This window comes from Orussus abietinus, unplaced genomic scaffold, assembly GCF_000612105.2.
Source record: "Orussus abietinus isolate OABI.00-Male unplaced genomic scaffold, Oabi_2.0 scaffold800, whole genome shotgun sequence".
In the NCBI taxonomy this organism is placed as follows: Eukaryota; Metazoa; Arthropoda; class Insecta; order Hymenoptera; family Orussidae; genus Orussus; species Orussus abietinus.
This window is the reverse complement of record NW_019394941.1, coordinates 1,243-26,599: the sequence shown is the minus strand read 5'-3', so window position 1 is coordinate 26,599 and position 25,357 is coordinate 1,243. Positions and strand designations below refer to the sequence as shown.

Below are 25,357 nucleotides of genomic sequence, written 5' to 3'. Positions count from 1 at the left end.
GCAGCACACGGTGCGATCGCGCGACCCTGCCTGTGAGCAACCCAACTCATCTCTGGTATAAATCAAATTAACGTTCTCTTAAATTCTCAATGTTCCCGGTAACTTACGGTATGTTTCACAGTTACCTTCTGCAATTTAATGTTACTGAGAATTTTAGAACTCTAGGCATACCTCGAATATAGAACTTTCATGTAAATTCAGTACTCTTACTTACCGATGGAACTTTCAACGACGAATTCCGAATTCCAACCGTGGAAACAACTGATGAGAAGTCTAGTTCACCAGAAACATCAATAGATGGTAGACTCGTAGATAAATTCAAAAGGGTAGGCAATTAACGATTTGAGTGCAGAAATAATTGACGAATATTATCTCAATGATGCCGTGACCAAATGATTGCTAGCGTGGCATTCAATATGTTAATAATAATCCCAGTTGATGGTTTGATACAAATGATTAAAAACCCACGATCTTCCAGTGCCAGCTGCATATACTTTTCCACGAAAGAAATAGAATCAAGAGCTTGAATTTTCCTTCATTTTAACTGTCTCTACTCACGTTATATTAAAAATTTAACGGTATATCGTTTAGGGCACGTCCTTCCCGCAAACGTTATCGTTAACAACCGTTATAATGAAATAATCTAAGAGTGAAACTAATCCCTGTATCAAAAACTTGATTTCAATCAATGACATATCAGTACCCTCGGAAAAGGTGCGCGGGTCGTGAAATTATATCCTTTAGCTGTAAGACATCGAAAATGCATCGTAGATCATATATTAACTTTACATGTTCTTTTTTTCTTGCGTCTTCTAGTTCTATGATTTGTATATAAAAGGATTTGTTCGCAGATCCGCTGAAATGGCGCCGTTGGGTCCCTCGAGCCGTACTTTTGGCTCAAGACGCTTTTAAGGTGAAGTGAAACCCCCTTCAAATCAGTTGATTCGAATACAATACTTTTTTTTAAAGGGTATTGGACCAAACTGTCCGAAAGTTTGACACATCACTCCTGATCATCTAAGAATTGTCCTGACACATTCAAAATTTGGATTTAAAAAAAAAATGTTTTAACTTAGCCCAGACCAGAATTAAAATGGCGTCGAGCTCTCATATTTCGATCAATATACAATACACGAACGTAGGCATTTAGAAAAATCTTCTTTATCGACGTCGATCAAGTTCCTCGACGTGTTTCACTTCACGTTAAGGTGAAGTGAAACATCCTTCAAATCAGTCGATTCGAATACAATACTTTTTTTTAAAGGGTATTGGACCAAACTGTCCGAAACTTTGACACATCACTCCTGATCATCTAATAATTGTCCTGACACATTCAAAATTTGGATTTTTTAAAAAAATTGTTTAACTCAGTCCAAACCAGAATCAAAATGGCGTCGAGCTCTCATATTTCGATCAATATACAATTATCGAAGGCTCTGATATCAGAATCGAAAGGGTCAGGACAATTTTACGACAATTTAGAACACTCTGGTAATCGATAAACTCGCATTTGAACGGGACAAAGGCAAAAAATGTGTTGTATGCGTTTCTATGCTAAAACTATGGGAATACGAGGTCTCGGAGTGAAAATTTAATTGACCTGGAAATCACAGATGGCGCAGGGAGTCCCTCTGCAGTCAATTAGGGCCCCAGAAAGCATGAATCCAGAGGATTTCTGGAGTTTTACTCCGATTTCCTTATAATTATTGTACGAAAATGACAGGTGGAGTATGCCATTTGGTACAATACCCAATATAATTCGACCCAGCTGTCAATATAAAAACGAACGTCGGCAACGTAGGCATTTAGAAAAATCTTCTTTATCGACGTCAATCAAGTTCCTCGACGTGTTTCACTTCACGTTAAACGTTACGACAACGTACGAGTAGGCATTCGCTAATCCCACGGAAAATGATAAGCGACGTAAACTGTGTTCGGCATAAATGGATTTTATTTTATTTTATTTCTTGTTTCATCACACTGAGAGAGAAAGATTGGCTTGATGCGAGACAATAAATAAAATCGTAATACCATTTGTCGCGTATTATTGCTAGACATGGGGTATGAATGGATTCACTATCTCTTTTATCTTCGAGTGGCTATTGGCGAAGTGTCCTCCATGTCGACGGCATCGCACGTGTTCCGACAAAACAATGAATATTCCCGCCTCGTCCAAGGGCGAGGCTCGCTGAGCCGTCAAACAAATGTCGGACACCAATCGCAATCGAGTGGTCGGTAAGACGTGCCCTAATTCTTGCAAATTAGGACCTCCCGCTATGGCGAATCTCGCAGCCCTACGTTCTTTCTCGGGGAACTTCACCTGCATACACGTTAACGGCGGTTGCCTTTCAACTAGAGTAGAGAAATAGTCGGTTGCTTTTGTGTCGCTCTTTAGTGCCTATACGCGGGTAACTCCCTATACAATATGTAAACGTTAAGCCGCCGCACCGTCGCCGAGAGAGATGTGCAACGAATTCTGTACAGGCATTCACGCTCTCGCCGAATTCTCGCTTTTGTGCGTTAACAAAATGAAAAGTTGAGGCGAGGCGACGCGCCATCCTCTCCCCAGGTCCCAGAATAATCTTCGGGATAGATCTTTAGTTCGTTAATACGTTAGACGCCATGCCGATTTTACGTGCAGTTCCGCTCACGCCACAGTTAGCCGTCAAGTATGGGCCTTTCCGGGCCGCTCGCCGATAGGTGCAAGTACGCAAGGACCGACACGCGCGCGGCGATAACAAGAACGAAAAGTCTGCCACTGGTCCGTACGGACCGGCGAGGCCTGAACTAGGGATGTTCGATTCTCTTAGAAAAACCGATTCCTGAATCGATTCTCTTAAAAATCGGAATCCAAAGAATCGATTCCAAAAATCAGAAATTTGTTATATATAATTAACACAAATTTAATTAATACATTTTTACGTGTCGAAAGCCATCCATGAAAATGAAATGAATGTTGTATAAAAAAACTAAACAATTATTAGCCGTTTATATAGCAGTTATACGTCTTCTCTAGCTTTCCCTTTGCCAATCTTGTCGTAGCGACAAACAGCAACCAATGAGCGAATCGAATTTCTCCCATCTACCGTTTCAGTAAAAAAAAATCGGATTCTCGATTCTGAGGGTAAAGAATTGATTCTCAAGAAAATCGAATAGTAAAGAATCGATTCTAAAAATCGATTCTTTCACCAAAAGAATCGATTTTTTAAAGAATCGAATCGGAATCGAACATCCCTAGCCTGAACGGAAAGTCTAGCGCCGGCCCCTAGGGACCGACGTGGCGTTTAACGTATTAAGGTGAAGTGAAACCTCCTTCAAATCAGTCGATTCCAATACAACACTTTTTTTTTAAGGGTATTGGACCAAACTGCCCGAAACTTTGACACATGACTTCGTGATCATCTAAGAATTGTCCTGATACTTTCAAAATTTGGATTTTAGGACAAAATTTTTTAACTTAGCCCAGACCAGAACCAAAATGGCGTCGAACTCTCATATTTTGATCAATATACAATTATCGAAGGCTCTCATATGAGAAACGAAAGGGTCAGGACAATTGTACGACAATTTAAAACACTCTGGTAATCGAGAAACTCGCACTTGAACGGGATAAAGGTAAAAAAAGTGTTGTATGCGCTTCTATGCTAAAGCGACGGGAATACGAGGTCTTAGCGTGAAAATTTAGGTGACCTGGAAATCACAGATGGCGCAGGGGGTCCCTCTGCAGTCAATTAGGGCCCCAGAAAGCACGAATCCAGAGGATTTCTAGAGATTTATTTCGGTTCCTTTATAATTATTGTACGAAAACGACAGGTGGAGTATGCCATTTAGTGCAATACCCAATGTAATTCGATCAAGCTGTCAATATTAAAATGAACGTCGGCAACGTAGGTATTTAGACAAATTTTCTTTATCGACATCGATCAAGTTTCTCGACGTGTTTCACTTCACCTTAAATTGAACACAATTTCCTTCAGGGCGTTTCTAAATAAGAGGAGAAACGAAAGGATATGTAAGACTATACGAGACCAACTGCTACGTCGATTAACCAAGGAAATAATGTACCATCTTTTCAGATCAGTATTTGGATGAGGATCCGAAGCTTCCTAAGGTGCATCTTCGGATCCAGAAAATAATTTCTTGGCTCCGTACATAAATTTCTATAAAATATCAGACGCTAAACTAACTCAAACGTTTCCTGCAACGAACAGTGCCATCTTGAATTTCCAGGCGATTTAATGAAATATTTTCAGCCAATCTTAATGTTACCTCCTCGATGCATCCAATTCAAATGTAAATTCAGTCCTCTTGATCCAAACGTTAACCGTTCTGGGGTGAGTCGCTTGAAATCATTTCCAAAAACTATGATCGCGGTACAGTGAACAAGTAAACGGTCGATTTAATGTGATTTTATTTATCGTCCCTTAAATTTCAGAAACCTTAACGCTAACGAAAGAAATGCGACGCTTCTTCTTGTTTAGTTAAAGAACCGTAAGTAAACGGGAAGCTATCTAATCCTTGAACGACACGAAAGGAAAGATAGAAAACTCTTAGATTTCCCTTTTCGACCTGGAGACGTCGGCGCGTACCTTCCTCGTACGTCGCCTTGTGCTCGCGGCATTTATCGTTAATCGTATGTATAATTATGTATAGGTCTCACTGTTTCTTCGTGTCTACGCAAATCACACCCTTAGCCACTGTCCTATTAACAGGTCTCTCAAAACTCCTGTAGGTCTCGCGTTACTGTACAAATGAGAGGCATCGTCGACCCGAGCACTTGCCTCTCCGTTCGCTCGCGAAGACGAGTCTTCGTCGTCCCCTGGACTTCTTCATGGCGGGCCACGTGGACGTTACGATTCCAGTATTGTATGTACAATTGCGAGGAACCCTTGACATATAAACCGCTATAGTTCTCGCAGCTCGGATTCGCGTGGTTTCGTGGAAATGTACAGAACGCCGCGAAGTTAATAGATCACTTCGTAGACGGTGGCTTTCTTGTCCCCGGAGCCGGTCACGATGTACTTGTCGTCGGTCGAGATGTCGCAGCTCAGCACCGACGAGGGTTCCTTCAGCTGGGGGAAAACCATTGGTTAACTTACAAGTCTCCTCCGGCAAGAAGAAAAAACTGACCCTAGGGGATTATCTGACATAATGGGACCCTTGGTCGCGGACAAATTTGCAACCGCATCCTGTAAAGATCGATTCGGACCATCCGACACGTACCGGTGCCGACCCGACAAAACATTGTAGCATGCATTTCAACGAAACCTCTCACCCTATACGCAGGTCGTACAACGTGAAAAGAGCCACTGAAACGGCCGTTGCAATATTTTATCGGATCGGCACCCGGAACGGGGGAATCAACCTCAAGTTTCACCCCATAAAGGGTTGCAACTTCGCCCCGCAACGCAACGTACGGGAAGAATGTCCGACGGTTGCAAGTTCGTTTGCGGCCTAACCCGTCTAATAGAAAACGGTAGTGGTCAGCCAGATGATCGAAACCATGGATCTATGAAGAGACGAAGAGAATAAAGTGAGGTTTCTGACGAGGGGACCAAACCTCGAAACGTAAGAGGGACTACAGCAGCCATCTTATAGGGCTATGCCACGTACGCAACTCTTGTATTCCTAACAACGGCAACCAAAGTGGGCGTATAGCGCCCTTTTTCAAGTACGATGAAGTAAGGGCGTGAAATTGTGTGGTACGCTGTTTTTAAGGACACCAAAATTGCAAATGACCCGAGCGGTTACCGAGTAGCTACTTGGAAATATCTTTGTTCCCTTTCAAAAGGCGCGATCACTGGCAGGGGAGGATGGCCACCCCCTGCCGTCCCCCTACACGTCTCGAGCTTTCCCAGCGAAGAGATTCCCCCGTCCATCTCCTCGTGGATCCATGGTCAGGACGAAGAGCGAGAAAAGCCCACCTGGAAAATGGAGGCACCATAGGGCGTGCGCCACGCGTTGAGCAGATTGTCCTTGCCAGTGGAGACGAACCACTTGCCGCAGGAGGCGAACCTGAGAGAGAGGACGCAGGACTCGTGGAGGTGCAGCTGATACTTGTCGGGCTTGGTGGCGTGAAGGACCTCGACGTTGGAGTTCTCCATGCCGACGGCGAGCCACTCGCCGGTGGGGCAGTACCCCAGGGAAAAGATCTGCGAGGTGAAGTCGTGCTGCTGGAGCTGCCGACCCTCCCGGAGGTCCCAGGAGCGGACCGTGTTGTCGAGGCCGCCGGTCCAGAGCTTGGACCCGTCGGCGGAGATGTCGATGCAGGAGGCGCCGTCCGTGTGGCCCTGGAACTGGCGCACCAGCGACTGGTTTTGGAGGTCCCAGACGGTGATGTTGCCGTCGCTGCAGCAGCTGAAGCAGACCTTGGAGTCCGGCGAGATGGCCAGGGCGTAGCAGGCGGGGGCCGAGGACGGGAGCTCGGCCTTTATGCGCGGGGTGGGTCCGGCCAGGTCCCAGATGCTCAGCTGGCTGGCCTCGCCTCCGACGATGAGCGTTCTGCCGTCGGGCAACAGCTTCACCGACCTGATGTAGTTGTCCCTCTGCAGGCAGTCCAGCTGAGAGACCGGCTTGCTGCTCCCGGTGCCGCCTTGCCCGATGTCCCAGACCTTGACGCAGCCCTTGCCCCCGGTGTAGACGTACTTGGTGGGGTTCGAGATCGTCACCGCGCACACCACCTCGCCGTGCGTCAGGGTGCTGATCTGCCGGGCGTGTCGGGGTATGCCTGGTCCGATCAGCGCGTCCGTGGGGAAGGGCACGGGCTGCAGCTGGCCGTCTCCGTTCATATGAAACGAGTACGGTCTGGAGAAAAAACGGAAAATGATTAGCTGCTTTTTACCCCTTATTTTGGCCCGCGTATTCGTTCCAAGACATTCGGCCAATTTTCTACATTTTGTGGTAGCGGTAGTCCTTTTTATTATTCTCGCGGACGTCCTCGGATCTTCTCAGGCGATCACGTATCCTAGGACTAACCGCGCCCAACTTTTCTTAACCAGTTAGCTGTGATTGACGAGTATACTCGTCATGAAAACACACGTTTCAAATAGGTCGACACAGTTAACTAGTTAAGGTGATATGAAAAGGTAATTCTATATATATATAAAACAAAACATTTATAAAACTTTTCTCTAAATTTAGTGCATCGAATCATTTGAAACCAACACATTATGGTGGTCCTAAGGAAAAATGTGGTGCTCGTGAAGTTTCATTTTTCAAGAAAAAAAATGTACTCTGATTCTAGTCTGGGCTAAATCAAAAAATGGTTCATCAAAAATAAAATTTCATGAGGACCACGTTCTGCCTTCGGGTCTCTATAATCACGTGCTAAAGTTTCCATCGATTCGGTGCATCCAGTTTGGAGAAAAGTTTTATAAACATTTTGACGTTTTAGATATATAGAATGACCTTTTTGTATCACGTTAAAGGTCGGTTTACCCGCGTCGATCCGTTCTGAACCAATTTAGTTCGTTATCGGTACCGTTCCGGTATCTTCGGTACGCGACTATTTACACTAGGTTTGTTCGTTTTGACTACACTTTCTACACTTTTACGAAAAGTGTACACTGGCGTTCGTTTTAACGGAAGTGACGCAGCGTCGCTGTTCGTTCTGCGAGGGCATCTACCCCGAGTGTACATTTTATCTACACTTTCTACCCTCGATCCCGAGCAAGGGCAAGAAGGGTAGCCCGCGAATTTGGCGGCAAATTTCAAAATTGAAAAGAGCAACAAACAGGAAAATACAAAATTTATGCTAACGTCTCAACGTAATATAAACAGAAGTAATCATTAATGCATCTTCTTCACGTATAGAACGATTTAGCGTTTTAGTTTTGTACATAATGTTTGAAACAATTTACAATAATTATGTATTACTACCTAACCGCGGTTGGAATGAACTAAACTATAATTTTTCCCTGTCGTAGTTAAATTGTTTTTCATTCCACTGCAATAACATTCTGACCCTTATTGATCCTCAATACCTGAAATTCGTGAAAGGAATTTTCATCTTCTACAATTACAAGGTAATAGAACGAATTGTAGGATTTGAAGAAAACGAAGACAGCTCAAGAAGGAAGGCTGGAGGAAGCATTACATTTTCGTATTCATCATCGTCCGATACGGATAACCTCAAAATCGCGTACCGCTCTACTAAATCGGTCATCTTGGACTTTCGTGAGGTTGCTGGCGTTCGAGACGTCGACGAAAGTGTATCTACCCTTCTGCATTTTTCAAGAAAAGTGTGGCACCCTCGTTACCCTCGAGGGTAGAAAGTGCAGTCAACGCGAACAAACCTCGTCCTATCCGTGAAAATATCGTCGTCGATGATAACTTACGATGAAACACCGAAGACCGAACGGACCATCACCAGACGGCACGAAACGGATATGGAAAGGTGGAAAGGCTTTCATTAGAAAACATTGTATCGTTTTTGATGATTTGAACGAGATTGATCCTGATACGACGGAACGGACGTGGGTAAAAGTCGACTTACCCCCGTCCAGTCCGTATCCGTTCCGTCTTCGTATTATACAGTAGCGGACATGAATGTTTTCTCTTCTTACCCTGGCAGTACCATACACTGAAAAAAATCCTTGGAAATTTACATACATTTTTACCCCCTACATAACTGGTTTTATGTAAAGAAAAAAAAAACGTAAATTGGAAAAATTACAAATCAGAAATTGTATAAATGACCGTGACATTGTGTACATTTACTGCATTACTGCATTTTTACGTGAATTAAGTGTAACGTTACATTGTAATTTTTCTTGTGGCATTTCATGTGGCATAAGACCTTTACCATGTATGTAAATCTACAGGTTACCTAGTCAATTTACGTATTAGTGCGGATAAATATACCCATCAAAACAAAATTTAAATTTACCCATACCCACACGTAAATTTACCCATTAACGCGGATAAATATACGCTGCTGGGTAAAAATACATATTAGGATATAAACTCAGCCAATGAAATTGCTTAAATTCAATCACGTGATTCCCACGCGTCTTCTCGTTTGAGAATAACGCCAACGCGTCATTAGTCGTTGCGGGCCTTTGGCCGGTGAAGGTTCAGGCAATCTCCGGAGCTGACTTGCCTCGATCCAGTGCTATCGAATTGACGCGAAAGAAGTAAGTACCTCCACAGAAAAGGGTCTTACAATTGTGGTTACATTTTCATGTAGAATATGTTTTAATAAGTTTACGTCTGGGTTCACATATGAGACCCATCAATATTATTACCGATTGGACGATTAAGCTTCAATTTACACACATGAGGTAGACCAATTATACGTTTTACATGTAAATTTACCCTTTGTACGTAATATTGCCCTTTATGTTTACATATCAAATGTCCGCCTATACAATACATTCTTTGAGTAAATTTAGATGTTGAATGTGATATTACCCAGAGAATGTAATTTTATTGTTATTGATTATGGCTTCAAAATATCCAATATCCCTAAATTTACACACATGACGTAGGACCGATTATACATTTTACATGTAATATTGCCCTTTATGTTTACATATCAAATATCCGCCTATACAATACATTATTTGGGTAAATTTAGATGTCGAATGTGATATTACCCAAAGAATGTAATTTTACTGTTATTAATTGTGGCTTCAAAATATCCAATGACCTAGGGTGTAAATGGACATGGGAATTTTTTTCAGTGTATTCACGAGGGAGGCATCCATGTTCTTCGGATATGGATCGAACGTGAGTAAATCGACCGTAAATCGATTTTAAGAGTTGATGAAAACGTTTGCTTAACCCTAGGGGTCAAATGTAACAATTTTTAGGGTTTCTGTTTCTGTAATCGATTGCAGTGGCTTATTACGATTGAAACATTGTATACTATTTGCATGCTCAACGCCACGACGGTCACCGTTGACCGACCCGCAATACATATTTAAAGTACGTATAATGCCTCATTTCCATATACACGGAAAGCACGCGGAATCGATGCGGAGCCCGCCACGCGGAATAATCTGTCTCCAAGACATTCCGCGTTCCGCGTCGATCCGCGCGCTTTTCTCCGCGCATTGAAATGCGGCATAACGCGCAATTACTTACTATTGAAAGATTATTATTTGTTCTGTATTTTTAAGAAAGTATAATAAATGAAGTGCATTGGGAGAGAATGTAACATTTTTACAGTGAGAAGAAATCGTTGATTTGAATCAAAGAAAATGATTTCTTTGAATAATGCTCATTTGGATGAAACATCGCTGTTTTGATAGAAAGAACATGTAATTACCCCGAAGAACAATTTGTTTTTAATACAAAGAAATGATATTACTCTGCGAATTTGTTTAAAATTGCAATATGTTTAATTGCAATAAATACGGTGGAATACTTTATTCGATGTATTGAAAGAAATTACTTTTTGGGTATGAAAACGTTTTAAAATGTTGGTATGAAAATTTAATTTCGTTGAATGGAGTTAAGGAAATGAAACGTACGGTTTCAATTTCTTACTTTATTATTGTAAGATATTAAGTATTCGATCAGTGCAATGCACTAGATTTAAACATTCGGCGCTTTTAAGCAAACACTATATTCCATTGATTTTATGCTACAGTTTCTTTAACTTCATTTCAAAAAATAATTTCTTTGTAAGAAGAAAACTTTTGTTCCCAGCGTATTTATTAAAATTTTATAAAGTTCACATCAACATATCACACTGAACCGTATTAAAACATATCAAGCAGTTCCGAGGGTTGCTAAAACAATTCTCACAGAAAATTGTTATCTTCTTTGTACGGTTTTCTTTGCAAATTTTTGTTCGAATCCCTTCGTATATTTGTCATAGTTAAACAATGAACTAATCTTTGTCAAGATGCCAACATTTTTATCCGATTGTTTAATATATCATAATGCATTACATATAGAGCAATGTATCACGCGTGTGCAATCCTGAAGTTGTATGGCTGAACAAGGAATGCTGAATAATTGTGGTAAAATACACAATGATACGGGATAAACAATTATTACGCGATTTTCCTCTTGTTTACGCCGGTCACCCGTGGGGAACACACAAAAAAAAAATTAGCTATGCGCCATCCTTTTGTGTAATTCAATACTAAAATTCACATCGTACAAGTTCGTGAAAAATCAGGGATTTTATTTTCCGTACTGAATTTTGTTTATTACACTTGCAACCGAGGCAGGGTACAATTGTAACACTCTTCGGGGTAAATGTAACGTTCATTAATATGACAAATTGAAGGAATATTTAAAATGTATATTTTGATAAATATGAAAAAGAATATATCATAATCTATTTATTGGCGATCCATAGGGAAATAAATATAACTTGTGGCGCACCTTTAACTTTTAACTTTTAGGGATACAGATTAATCGATAAATGTAAAATTCATCTATTTTACTTTCTGTTCTGTTTATACATTTTTCATGTGTTTGGGGCATGTTCTCGTGTTCAAGAAGTTCACTGGAAATAGATTTAATCGAATCTTTCCGTGGAATTGTACATGATCGGAGACAATTTGACGTGTTACAATTGGCCCCAATGTCTCTTCGCAAACGATTGATATGATTATAATTGCTTAGAGTCATTTTAAAAGTAAATGCATGAAACATATAACGAAAAACTCTATATGTCATTCAATGTTATGCCAGCAGTATGTTAAGCCTATATGTTATTCCTCCAAAACTTAGCATAAACTGAAATTATCGAACCCAGGAAAATATTACTCACATATGCCGTTTTGCCAGCAATGCCGACAACTAGGATACTCCTAATCTTATACAATGATAAATACTAGGATACAGGTCTAATAAAAATGAAATTATTGGAAGACATTCCTAGGATCAACGGAAATCTTCCACTGTTTCGATATGCTTTTCCAAGGTGATCGTCGCAGCATAAACGGAAGCAAAATCACGTGATAATCGTTTATGTCATATCATTTTGTATTTCACGCAATTATCTCTATTGAGCATTCCTTCCTGAGCTCTATATGTGAGGATTGCACCTGCATATTATACCGTTATTCTATACAATGCAAAATAATATAAAAGAACAATTGCATATTAATTTTGGAATAACGACGGAGATTAGTTAATCCATGATAAACCGCGAAGAATTTGCTAAAGATTATTTTAAAAAAGAAAATAACCATTTATTGCGGAAATTGACCTAGCAACCTTCACTTCAGTTTGCCATGTTTTAATATGGTCCATTGTAACATGCTTATGTAATTATTTTTAAAATCTGTATAAATAAGAATATTATATTATATACCAATGCACTTCGTTTATTACGCTTCTGTGATACCATAAGAGAGTAATACTCTTGCAGGTGTAAGTAATTGCGTGTTATACGTGCTTTAAAATATTTGTCACGGGGGAGTATTCACTCAGGAAATCATGGATTTTAAGGTGAAGTGGAACACGTCGAGGAACTTGATCGACGTCGGTAAAAATGTTTTTTCTAAATACCTATGTTACTGACATTTGCTTTTAAATTAACAGCCGTGTCGAATTAAATTGTGTATTGTACCAAATGGCATACCCCATGTGTCGTTTTCGGACAATCATTATAAAGAAATCGAAATAAAACGCCAGAAATCCTCTGGATTCATGGTTTCTGAGGTCCTAATTGACTGTAGAAGGACACTCTGCGCCATCTGTGATTTCCGTGTCAACTAAATTTTCACTCCGAGACCTCGTATTCCCATCATTTCGGCACAGCAGCGCATAAGACACTTTTTTCCCCTTTATCCCGTTCAAACACGAGATTCTCGATAATCAGAGTGTTCTAAATCATCGCCCAATAGTCCTGACCCTTTCGTTTCTCATATTAGAGCCTTCGGTAATTGGATATCGATCGAAATATGAGAGCTCGACGTCACTTTGGTTCCAGTCTGAGCTAAGATTAAAAGATTTCTCTCGAAAATCCAGATTTTCAAAGTGTCAGGATAATTCCTAGGTGCTGATGGGTCATGTATCAAAGCTTCAGGCGGCTCGATCCAATACCCTTAAAAAAAATGTTTTATTCCAATCGACTGCCCTGAGGGGGGGTTTCACTTCACCTTAAAGAAAAATGCATAAGATTCGTTAGAATTGTCCCGCGTTACATTTGACCCTGGTCTCCCCTGGAACGCTTCCATGGCTGTCGGAATATCCTGGAGTCGCCTAAACTTACGGTTTTCCGCCGGGGATGTTGCTCAGCCCGTTGCTCGAAGGCACCCGCACGTGGCTGTCGAATCCGAGCTGCAACAAAACGCAGGAACCTGTCACGTCGAATAACGCATCGCCGGCAGTACGTATTGGCTCGATAGCGCAAACGACCGGATAACCCAGATAAGGATGTCGTTGCACGTTACTTTTACTACGCTCGATACACCCTGGCCTCTCCCTCGCTGTTCGTGGCGAATCGGCGAAAGGAGACCGAGGGGGAGGGAATCGGCAGACCGTCGCGACGAAACTCCTACCGCGAGCTACTCGGTGTACAGTAGCGTACGATAATGTGGAATGGACTAGTAAACAAGGCAATCGGAGAAGCTACGGTATACCCTTGTCCTCGGTCTCGCGTCGTGGAAAAGAAGGAGGTACGTTACGTAGGGTTCTCCATCGTGTACAGTGGCGGTCATGAATGCCTTCCCTGTGAATATGGGGCTGCCGGGGCACAATGGAAAGGCATTCTTGTCGGCCAGTGTACTTGGAATGAAACGAGGTAAGCGAGCGCGTGAACGTCAAAGGGGCTTTGTATTAATGTTATCGGTTATTCGTATTCCACGACATTGCATCTAAGACGGCAATTATGTCGACTTTTCAAACAGGTCTTAATAAGATTGTAAATAAATTCCTGGTAGTGATCGTTCGATTCGTCCGAGGTGAATTGCCTTTCGTGTTATTAAATTAATTTCATTGAGGAGAAATTATGCCAATGATTGGGTTTGCTTGTCGTTGAATTGTATAAAATTCCTTCTTTCGTGGCTTCGACAGTTTCCTTGGGCTAATTTTGATAATTAATGATACGTAACAGTGACGATTGGCGGGCATGACGATATCATTTTTGAGTCCTATCTTTTAACCCTTATTATATGAATTATGTTGTAACTTTATGGGTAAAAAAAAAGAACCTTCCAAGCGCGAAGGAACGCAGGAGCGCCGCTTGATGAACGGCAAACAAGTTGCGCGACGCTCAAAGGGTTAATACATGGTCCCTTTTCATCCATAAGAAGAGTGCCAGGTGCTACTATCAAGACTGTGTATGCTTTGAACGTAAGTACGAAATTACCATAGAGCGTCCCGTAGAACAGGTCGTCGTAGAAAGCGAAAAACTGGGGTTCGTTTATGCAAAAAGACAGCTCAGGGATGTAAAAAAATGTGTTCAAACCTATTTAACATCCTTCTAATTGTCACCTGTTCTATGAATTTAATTCTATCATTTTATAAAGTAATTAAAGAATTAGATGAAAACTACTGACAGTATTACACCTATTTATATATATTTACAATTTAGTGTATTATTTTCTTCAAGTGAATCTAACGCGATTCAAAGAGGAATTAAGATCATCCCAGCCAGCGGTCGCAAAGGTGTAATTAAACGTCTTCATTCTATTTTAAGATATATGCCGGATGCTATCAAGCAAGATCATTCGTTCTTTGAACTTAAGGAAGAGATTACCACGGAGAATTTCGTCTAGGACAAGTTGTTTTAAGAGAGGGACTGGAACTCATCGCCGCGGAAAGACAAGTCCTAATAACCTAAGATATAAAAATAAAAAATATCTCTCCCCGTGTATTAAATTCTAACGTCATTCGATGAGGTAAAAAGAAACCTGTACGATTGAAAAGTACGAGAATAGTATCACATTTTTCTCCCACAAAATTTCGCGTATTGTCAAATCTCATGTGATTGAAAGCTATTACAGATTTAAAGAAGGTTAGCAATTGGTTGGTTGTCGAATGCGGTTCAATCAAAGTGAGTTAAAAAAAAAATAATTAAAAGCTATAGGAAATACTTGTTACGGGCCTGTTTTCTTTCATGTTTGAACGAGAATTTAAGATTAAAAATGTGTAAAAGTATTTTAAAATTTGTGGAGGCGGGAAATTCCTGATTTTTTTACTGTATTTGTGCTTCAAGGAGAATGGCAAGTGTGGAACAATAAGTTAAGGCACTTGCACTTTAATTGTTGGTATCTGTTGAACAAACATTTTTATAAAAAATGCATGCCATCGGTTCTTCAATCGTCTTTCATAGATTTTAAAATAATCTTAACTTTTTGTATCAGACCTGTCGCCCTCCTGGAATCGCGTACCACCATGAATAAAGAGTTAGACATTTCCACCTTTATATTTTAATCTCCATAAGCCTGCTGTATATTCTTTTAAACTCACATTGATTTAAACGTCATTCATTCTCAACTAATGCTTTTAAGATGATATAAAAGTGACGTCTGAGAGATCAATCGTTCATGAAACTTTTCTTCGAACTGGATTTACCGAATTGTTTGAAATTTTGTTCTATATTCATCTCGCGAATATGGGGACTCTAAAAAAGGACCAAACACTCATGTAATTTCGTTTTTTTTAAATAAAATTATTTAGAAACAAATGTAACCCTTTGAACACGGAGCCATTTCGACATATGGGCGAAATTCGTCTGACCGTGCAGGCAATATTGGACCAAATGTCGGGCGCCTTTAGGCGCTCTTAGTAGTTAAAGGGTTAAAAAACGAAATTTCATAGGTGTTACGACCTTCCGACATTTATATTCATAGAGACGTCTATTATACTCTACATTGGCAATTATACGAAATGCAGGATACTTAATGTGTCATTGAAGGAGAATGATTAGAAAAAGATTGAAGTAAACCGTCGAAATCTCTTGGATTCGTGATTTTCGATACTCTAACAGATCAGCGACGCCATTCGTTAGGTTTAGTTTCAACTAAATTTTCGCTCTAAGGGTGCGCGTCATTTACGGAACAAACCAGCATTCTCTTACAATTGTTCATGAAAGTATTTTCCATATTTTCTCTGATGCCGTAATATTCGATTAGCACGGTATTTTAACTTGTTCTAGCTACGTCTTGAAAGTGTTCATTGCTATTCTAAGCTCTAAAAAAAGCACAAAACAGCAAACATGTGCGTGGACGACGCCATATTGGTTCCAGTCCATGATAAATAGAAAAATTTATTATAAAAAATGAAATTTCACGGGTTTGAGGACCTACCTTAGGGCCTCCTTATTCACGTGGTAAAATGTGAAACGAGTTGGTATCCCCAACTCGGAGAAAACTTTCATAAACGATTTGTTCTCTCGGATGTCAGTTTCCCATCACCTTAACCCTTTGCAATCCCAATTATTGAGACGTCGATTGCCGATGTCGAGTCACACTCAACAAAGGAGTACAAATTAAGGGGATGTGAAAGTGGCGTCTCAAAGAGTCTCGGTTATGAAACTTTTCTTCGAACCGCGTGTACCGAATCGTATCACACTTAACAATGCGAATATGGAGGCTATGAGGAAGGTCCTAACACCCATGAAATTTCTATTTTTAAAAAATTTGTTCATAGATGATTGAAATTTGTTATAAAAAATGACATTCCAAGAGTTTCGGGACCTACATTAGGGCTTTCATGTTTACGTTATAAAGTTTGAAACGACTCGGTTACCCCTAGTTCGTATAAAAGTTTCATGAACGATTAACCTTTCGTATGCCACTTTCGCATCCCCTTAAGCCTCGGCTACGAGGAAGGTCCTGACACCCATGAAATTTGTTATAAAAAATGAAATTCCATGACTTTCGGGATCTACATTAGGGCTTTAATATTCACGTTATGGAGTTTGAAACGACTCGGTACCCCTAGTTCGTATAAAAGTTCCACGAACGATTAACCTTTCGTATACCGCTTTCGCATCCCCTTAAGCCTCGGCTACCGATTAAGAAGGCATAATTAAATGTCCACATTCGATGTCAAGACATGTGCTACCATCGGACGAAGGTCGTCCGTGCTTCGAAGGTAAGGAAGAAATTACCATGGAGGACCTCGCATAGGACAAGTTGTTGTAGGAGGAGGGGGACTGGGGCTCATTGCCGCGGGAGGGCAAGCCCTGATAGCCCTGAGGAGGAGTTTGCTGCGATGATGGCGGATGATAGGCCCGGGATGCCAAGGGCCCAGGGATGCCCCCCATAGTTGGAGTACAGCTGCGCGATCCCCTCGCCACCGCCACAGGCGTACCCGGCTTGTCGACCTGGAATAGGAAGCGCATCGATCAGCGAGGATCGATCCCCGACGAGATTCCCTCGTCTCCCGCGCGCCCCACCCTCGAGGAGACCGGATTTCTCTCCCTGAGAGATCCACCGATCCGACTCGATCCTTCGATCCCGCGATCCTTCGTTTCAAGGATGAACGACCACTCGAAACGAGAACTCCAGCCGAGGGTGAGAGTGCGTGGACTCGTGCGAGGACGGCGACCGTGTGTCGCGACCTACGAGGACGACCAAACCTCTCTGGACCGAAGCTCGTACCTTCTTTATGAAGCAATTTATCCCAGGTGGCTTGTTTCAATGAGAATTAACCCTTTCGGTTAGAAAGTTCCCGGTATCGTGGATTGTCTACCCGCCGATCCAAATTTTCAGAAGCGACAGAAAGTAGGCATTTTAAGGGGATGTGAAAGTGGCATCCGAAAGCTCAATCGTTCATAAAACTTTTCATAGAACTGGGTGTCTCCAATCGTTTCATAATTTAAAACGTGAATACGGAGACCTAAGATAGGTCCTGAAACTCGCGAGACTATTTTTAAAATACCTGTAAATAAATTTGAAAAGAATTGAAATTTCATGAGTTTCAGGACCTTCCTTATAGTCTCCCTATTCACGTTGTGAAGTTTCAAACTATTCGGTAAATCGAGTTGGGAGAAAAGTTTTATGAACAAAACCTCTTTGACGCCACTTTCACATCACCTTAAATAGGACGCGGATAAGGCGGTAATAAAGATGGCTAGAGGAGTTACGAGAAATCGTAGCGATTTGTTGTTTCGGCGGTTAAATTGAGTTCTTGTGTGGTGTACACGCGCACAGGTTTTTATACATAAACCTAGATTGCTAACAGTTGCTGGATGGACTGGAGAAAAATGTGCTAGGGATTCCTTTCGCTTTACCTCGTTTAGGGTTCCACTAGTTACCGTTTGGCGGCGCTGACGCGTACATCTTATAGGGATATTTTAATTCAGTCGCGCTTCCCCCGATGGTAGGATGGAGAGACCACGGATGCAAGATTCTGTACGTCATATCGACAGCTGTCGATATCGTTAACCTATTGAAAGAATACGGTTAACGATATCGAGAGCTTCGGAATTGGCGGACAGAATCCTGCTACGAGCCGGTCGAAACACCCCAGGCCTGTTTTTTTTTTTCAATTCTCGAGAATTTAATTTCGAGTCATATAACCGAGAATGTTACGCAACTTAAAGATCCCTAGAGAATTTAAAAGAATTTAAGAGAATTCTGAGAATTTGTATGTAAATTAATTTACTACTTTTAATTGGTAATATTCATATAGTCAAGGTACTTATTACCCGAAAATAGTGTCCCATTAATTTGTGATTCCTTTCTCGCTTGCAATGATTTTCTATCTCCGCAGTTTATCTTACCACTCTTATTAATCTCAAGATGCAGAATAGGTTAGCAAGTTTGATTAATCGATTAACTGCGTGTAAATTATTGGAAGTTCAGGAATTCTGATATTAAAAGTTTATTTTTACAATTTAATGTACAACACTGGTGTGGCATTTTTTTTTGTATTTAATTCCTGAATACAATATATGTTACGTGCGATTGTGTGACATATGCACTTCCGTGATTTTGACTGACGCGTCAAATTGCAAACTACCCTGCTCTCTTGCGGCTGTAAAAGGAACCGAAACGCGGTAAACCGGAAGAGCCTTGAACACGTGTCAACTCCCACTGACAGCAATCTAGGGTTATGTATAGCAATCTAGGGTTAAGTATAGAAATCTAGGGTTATGTATAGAAACCTGTGTCCTCGCGTCATCCATGAGTCCGTTAAAGCCGTACGGATAAGTTTGCACATTTTTATCGCGACGATTTATCGTTACGTGTGTCTAATACGAGAAAAGAAATTTCATTGAAAAGAGGGAATAAAGATTTGCATAATTAATTCAACCCGGTAATTTTTCAATCGTGTTTGAGTTACGGTGGCGTTGAAGGAGCTTAGAGGAGAAGATGTCTCTTTCCTCTGGACAAATTCCAAAAGTCAACCACTTAATTGAGCGAATAAATTAAATGGAATTTAACTCATTACATTCCCTAAAAGAGGTCATAAGATGAGCGACTAGACGTGCACACTGCGTACTCCCGGAAACTTCAGAAATAGAGGAAGCCATCTTTCTTCGTCCTTCCTTGAATATTTATTCTATTGTTTACGCGATGGCCGCCGTTCCTGGGCGAATTGTGCGTGCCAGAGTCGTTAAAGGAAGTTAACTACACATTGAGACAAATGTTTAATGCACTGCTCATAAAAAACGGCAACACGCCCCAATCAGTTGTACATAACCGATGACCATATACGTTGTTTAGTCTAACAAAAGGAAACTATTATAGGGTCTCGATGATGACAAGTACTTCTTAGACTAAAATTAAATTACTACCTTTTAACGTTATCCTAAGCAATACGTGTCAGGGTATAATGGGCACGATTTTTATTTACAGGTGTTGCGATTTTTTGACGAGCAGGGTATTGTATTAGGTTGGTGCACAATAGGAAAACTAGTTACAAAAAAACGCACAAACTTGTGCACCAATCCAATATTATCTTCTGAAAATATCCGGTCTCTCCGATCCAAACTCCTTCAGATATTTTGCGCGGGTACCAAAGTAAAGATTTCCGGCTTTTCCCAAGTATTCTCTTTTAGGACCAAAACGCTCGGTCTTACAAGGAAGGTACCTGAGGTGCCCCCTCCGATTTTGTTAATTTTTAAATATGTTATAGAGGACTAAAATCTAAGGGACCCGTGTTTTTTTTATCGGCGGATAAACACTTTTAGGGGGTGAAATCAGGCTTCAAAGTTGGCCGTGCAAGGGGGTGAGTTGGCTGTTTCATATAGAGGCACTCGACCGATTTTCATGAAACAACCGTCAATATGTAGAGAATGAAGAGTTATGAAACGTGCATTTGGAATTTTTCGAAAAAATTCATTTTTAAGGGGTGAGCCACCCCTTTGAATACTTCTTTTACCCCTTACGCGAGCAGTAATAGTTCTATCCTAATGAAACTTTTTTTGTATTGTTCTGGTCTATAAATTAACCAAGTTTCATTTGGATAGAGCAATTACTGCTCGCGTAAGGAGTAAAAGAAGTATTCAAAGGGGTGGCTCACCCCTTAAAAATGAATTTTTTCGAAAAATTCCAAATGCATGTTTCATAATTCTTCATTCCCTACATATTGACGGTTGTTTCATGAAAATCGGTCGGGTGCCTCTATATGAAACAGCCTACTCACCCCCTTGCACGGCCAACTTTGAAGCCTGATTTCACTCCCTAAAAGTGTTTATCCGCCGATAAAAAAAAACACGGGTCCCTTAGATTTTAGTCCTCTATAACATATTTAAAAATGAACAAAATCGGAGGGGAACACCTCAGGTACCTTCCTTGTTAGACGTTGCAACGCACATTTATATCCCTACCATTTAATTCAATTTAACCCTTAATTGATATCGTATTTCCACGTTAGCGTAAAAATGCGGGAATTAGGGGGGGCAACAGCCCCACGATAATTATTAAGGGTTAATTAAAATACGTAATTATAGGTATAAAATAAAAAGAAGCCCAGATAGTCTAACGAAAGGGAATCTAGATAAAGTATACAGGAAATCGACGTGATCCAATTAATGGAACAGGCAGGGGAAGAGTCGATAAAGCTTCGGTCGGTGGATTCGGTCCCCTCGTACCCCCGCGACACGCTCTTCGTCGCGGTTTCCGGCAGAGAGCTTCCGGAATTGACTTTCGCGTCAACCCGCGAAAGGTGACCGCCAAATCGTTCGGTGAGCTTGCTCTTAGCAAGATCTTACATCTTTACTTTTCAGAGAGGGCGTGCTTCGAGCCGAAGAGCTTCCGCTTCGCGAGGGGGGCCTGTCCTTAACGGAGGTCGGACCGGAAGCGGAGGAGGGCCCGCCGCCGTGGCCGGGAGCGCCGAGCTTCTCCAAGGTGCCGTTTTCACGGGGATCCGAGTGCTCGCCGTTGGCGTGGGGGGATGCCGGCTCCTTTTGCGGGACATCAAAAAGCGTCTCGATTTAGCTCCTGACTAACCTCTTTTCGCTCGCCGATCCCGATGACGTGCCGCCGAATTAGCCGAACAGCGCTCGGATTTTCATTCAACTTCATTTGCCGATAACGCTCGCCGAGGATGGATTCCTTGTAGCTACCTTCGAGCTTCGTTCCACGAGGAATCTTACTTTTCAAGTGAATCTTCGCCTGGGACGGTAGTAGGCGTAGGGTCCGCTTACAAAAGTGGAGTGCTTTTCTTTTGTCAACAGCAAATCACTATTTACGAACGCTTGGTAACTCTGTATTGGCAGAATTTATGTAAACGTTTTCGTTAGCTTTCGCCCCTTATTATCTCAGTTAACACGTTAAGTGCCACGCCAGTACCTAGGGACTGGCCACAGATTTTAGGTTCATGTTAAAGCATCGCGCGGATCTGCGCTCGCATCTCGATTGCGAGACTAAAGATTTCTCGCTTAGGGGACACCGGTTTTTGTTCAGTCAATGCCTCTTAAGGGGATGTGAAAGTGGCATCCGAAAGCTCAATCGTTCATAAAACTTTTCGCCGAACTGGGTGTCTCTAATAGTTTCATACTTTGGAACGTGAATATGGAGACTCTAAGGTAGGTCCTGAAACTCGCGAGACTATTTTTAAGATACCAATAAAGAAATTTGAAAAGAATTGAAATTTCATGAGTTTCAGGACCTTCCTTATAGTCTACCTATTCACGTTGTAAAGTTTCAAATTATTCGGTAAACCGAATTGGGAGAAACGTTTTATAAACAAAACCTCTTCGACGCCACTTTCACATCACCTTTAGAGGAAGAATATAATATGGAAAAGTCAATGTAATTTATTGAAACGGGGTAAACAAAGGTGTGGATTTTTTTACATTCGTTAAAGATTCTGCTAACTTTTTGTATTGAATTTTTGTACCTAACATTTGAGAATTACTTTTGTAACTTTCGGTGCAGTATCTCCTAATTTTTGAATTTTTGTACCTAACATTTGAGAATTACTTTTGTAACTTTCGGTGCAGTATCTCCTAATTTTATGCGCCCTGCCTTCCTGTTTCATTAAATGATGCCCGAGGTCTTGTACTGCTGACGGTTTCTTTTTCCTTGCTCTGTGTAAGGGCCTCAAGCCGATATTTCGGCGAACTAACCGCGGTTCCTACACTTCTATTTATTCTCCGGTTTGCCCCTCGGTGGAAGCTCACTTGACGCCCGATTCTGGGCCTGAACAGAACGGCAAGCAAAACGGGCTGGGCACTTAACGTGTTAATTAAGGTGAAGTTAAACCCCCTTCAAATCAGTCGATTCGAATACAACACTTTTTTTTTAAGGGTATTGGGCCAAACTGCCCGAAACTTTGACATATCACTCGTGATTATCTAAGAATTGTCCTGATACATTCAAAATTTGGATCTTTGAAAAAAATCTTTTAACTTAACCCAGACCAGAATCAAAATGGCGTCGAGCTCTCATATTTCGATCAATATACAATTATCGAAGGCTCTGATATGAGAAACGAAAGGGTCAGGACAATTGTACGACAATTTAGAACACTCTGGTAATCGATAAACTCGCATTTGAACGAGATAAAGGCAAAAAAAGTGTTGTATGCGCTTCTGTGCTAAAACGATGAGAATACGAGGTCTCGGAGTGAAAATTTAATTGACCTGGAAATCACAGATGGCGCAGGGGGTCCCTTCTGCAGTCTACTAGGGCCCCAGAAAGCATGAATCAAGAGGATTACGGAGTTTTACTTCGATTTCTTTATAACTATTATACGAAAACGACAGGTGGAGTATGCCATTTAGTGCAATACCCAATATAATTCGACACAGCTGTCAATATAAAAACAAACGTCGCAGCGTAGCTATTTAGAAGAATCTTCTTTATCGACGTCGATAAAGTTCCTCAACGTGTTTCACTTCACCTTAATGACATTTAAGATGAGAAAAAAGGCGGTACTAATAAAGAATAAAAATAATTATGCCCAACACACCCAGTACCATGCGCGTAAGAACTTTTCGAAAAAGAATAACTAAGAATGAGCAGTAATATCTAATAATTTTGTAACTTATGATCAGATGTTTCACTGTTAATGCGTGTGGCGGTCACGCATCGTTTTTTCCCTCTTCTTATTATGAAGATATATTATGTTGCGTATGTTGATTGTGTAAAGGAAAATTGTGGTTATACTTCAAAATTGAACAGTAGTCTGTAAAAGGCTCATAGTCTTAGACTCTTGCCGTGGAAACATAAAGGAGATTTTTCTGACTTAAGATGAAGTGAAACTCGTAGAAAAATTTGATCGACATCGGTAAAAAAATATTCGTTTAAATACCCACGCTCCTGGCGTTCGTATTTATAGCGAAAGCTGTGTCAAATTATGTTCGATATTGTATTAAATGACACTTCAAATGTCATTTCCGTACAATAATTATAAAGAAATTGAAGTAAGACTCCAGAAATCCCCTCGATTCATGGTTTTTAATGTCCTAACTGACTCCAAGGTGCCACCTTGCGCCATCTGTGATTTCAGTGCCAACTAAATTTTTTCCGGAACCTCGCGTTTTGGCATTGCAGCGCATATGACACTTTTTTTTGCCTTTATACCGTTCAAATGCAAGTTTCTCGATCATTAGAGTGTTTTAAATTGTTATACAATTGTCTTGACACTATCGTGTCTCATATTGGAGCCTTCAATAGTTGTACATTGATCGAAATATGAAAGCTCGACGTTAATTTGGTTCTGGTCCAGGCTGTCAAACATTTCTTTTCTCCCAAAATCCAAATTTTGAAAGTGTCAGGATAATTCTTGTATGTCACAAGTCACGTGTCAAAGTTTCAGACAGTTCGATCCAATACCCTTACAAAAAAGTATCTTATTCAAATCGACTGATGTGAGGGGGGGCTTCACTTCATCTTAAGGATTGATTATTTTTCGAATTTGAAAACAGGAAAGAAGATTCAATGAAATCAACGAAACCTGTCACATTTGACTGTCACGAAACTCCTTTTTTTCAAGAAATATTACTTAATGCAGGTAAATTTTACTCAATTAAACCGCAATCTAATGGTATTTTATTAACATAATATATTTACTTCAAAAAATCGTCATCACCAGTTGACATCTATTAAACCAACCCTATATTTGCAATTCTTAACAAAACACAGGAGAGATGTCACTTAATTATTTAAGCAAAGCTTCATAAGATTTTAATCAATTAACTAAAGTTTACGCGAAAATGAAGTAACGACTGAAATAGGATTTCTACCACCGTCGGGAATATTCAAATTCTTTCCTTGTAATAACTTTGCTGCCGAAGAGTGACTAAATAAACATACAAAACTCTCTTTTGACTTCTACGACCATTATTAATTTTATATCCATGTTAAGAAGCGGGCCAGGAGTTCATTTTACTGCTGTGACACTTTAACGTCATATGTTAAGTAATTATGCAATTCCTTTTATGACCGCTGGTTAATCAGGTTTCTGGCTATTAGGCGGCACGTCTTTGACGGTAATTCGAGGATATAAGATCGTAGGACTCGATCAAGCCCTACGATAGGAAAGAAATACGACTCCGTTAACCGCTCGTTTCCCGTAACTTCGTGCTCGAACCGTGAGATCGGCGATCGAGCGATTCCCGCTTCCTTACCTCGTTCGCCACGTCGACGACCAGATCTTGATCGCTCTTCTCTCCATCGCTGTCCTGGAAAAAGAAACGAAAAACGGGACCATTAGCGAGGGTATTAGGCTGCATATCTCGCGTTTCTATTGCCCACTTTGTCCCGGACGGTAATGATATAATTTGCATGTTCTCCAGTTGCCGTTACCGAAGGGACCGCGATTTGACTCTAGTTCCACTTAAGGGGTTACACCACTTTGACCCACCCAAAAATTACGGTTTTTCAAGAATTTTTTTTTAACAATTAAAACGTTTTTATCCAAATTAAAGTACAGTAAGATATTATACTACTATTAAACGATACAATTTTTTTTGTTTTTTTTTTTTATTTGCAAAAATGGCGGAGCGCTAAAGGTTAATATGGTCATTTCTGAATTAGGACGA

General features: G+C 40.8%; 1 protein-coding gene across 1 annotated transcript; it reads right to left on the bottom strand.

The window, feature by feature from the left end:
- Positions 1–4,398: 4,398 nt before the first annotated feature.
- Positions 4,399–24,997, bottom strand: LOC111674172 (protein groucho-like; the record flags this gene model as incomplete). Its single annotated transcript, XM_023433543.1, is given in 6 exon segments — positions 4,399–5,072; positions 5,925–6,804; positions 13,181–13,248; positions 17,027–17,242; positions 21,080–21,271; positions 24,944–24,997. Coding segments are annotated over 6 exon segments (1,518 nt in total), but the record flags the coding sequence as incomplete, so codon positions are not given.
- Positions 24,998–25,357: the final 360 nt, after the last annotated feature.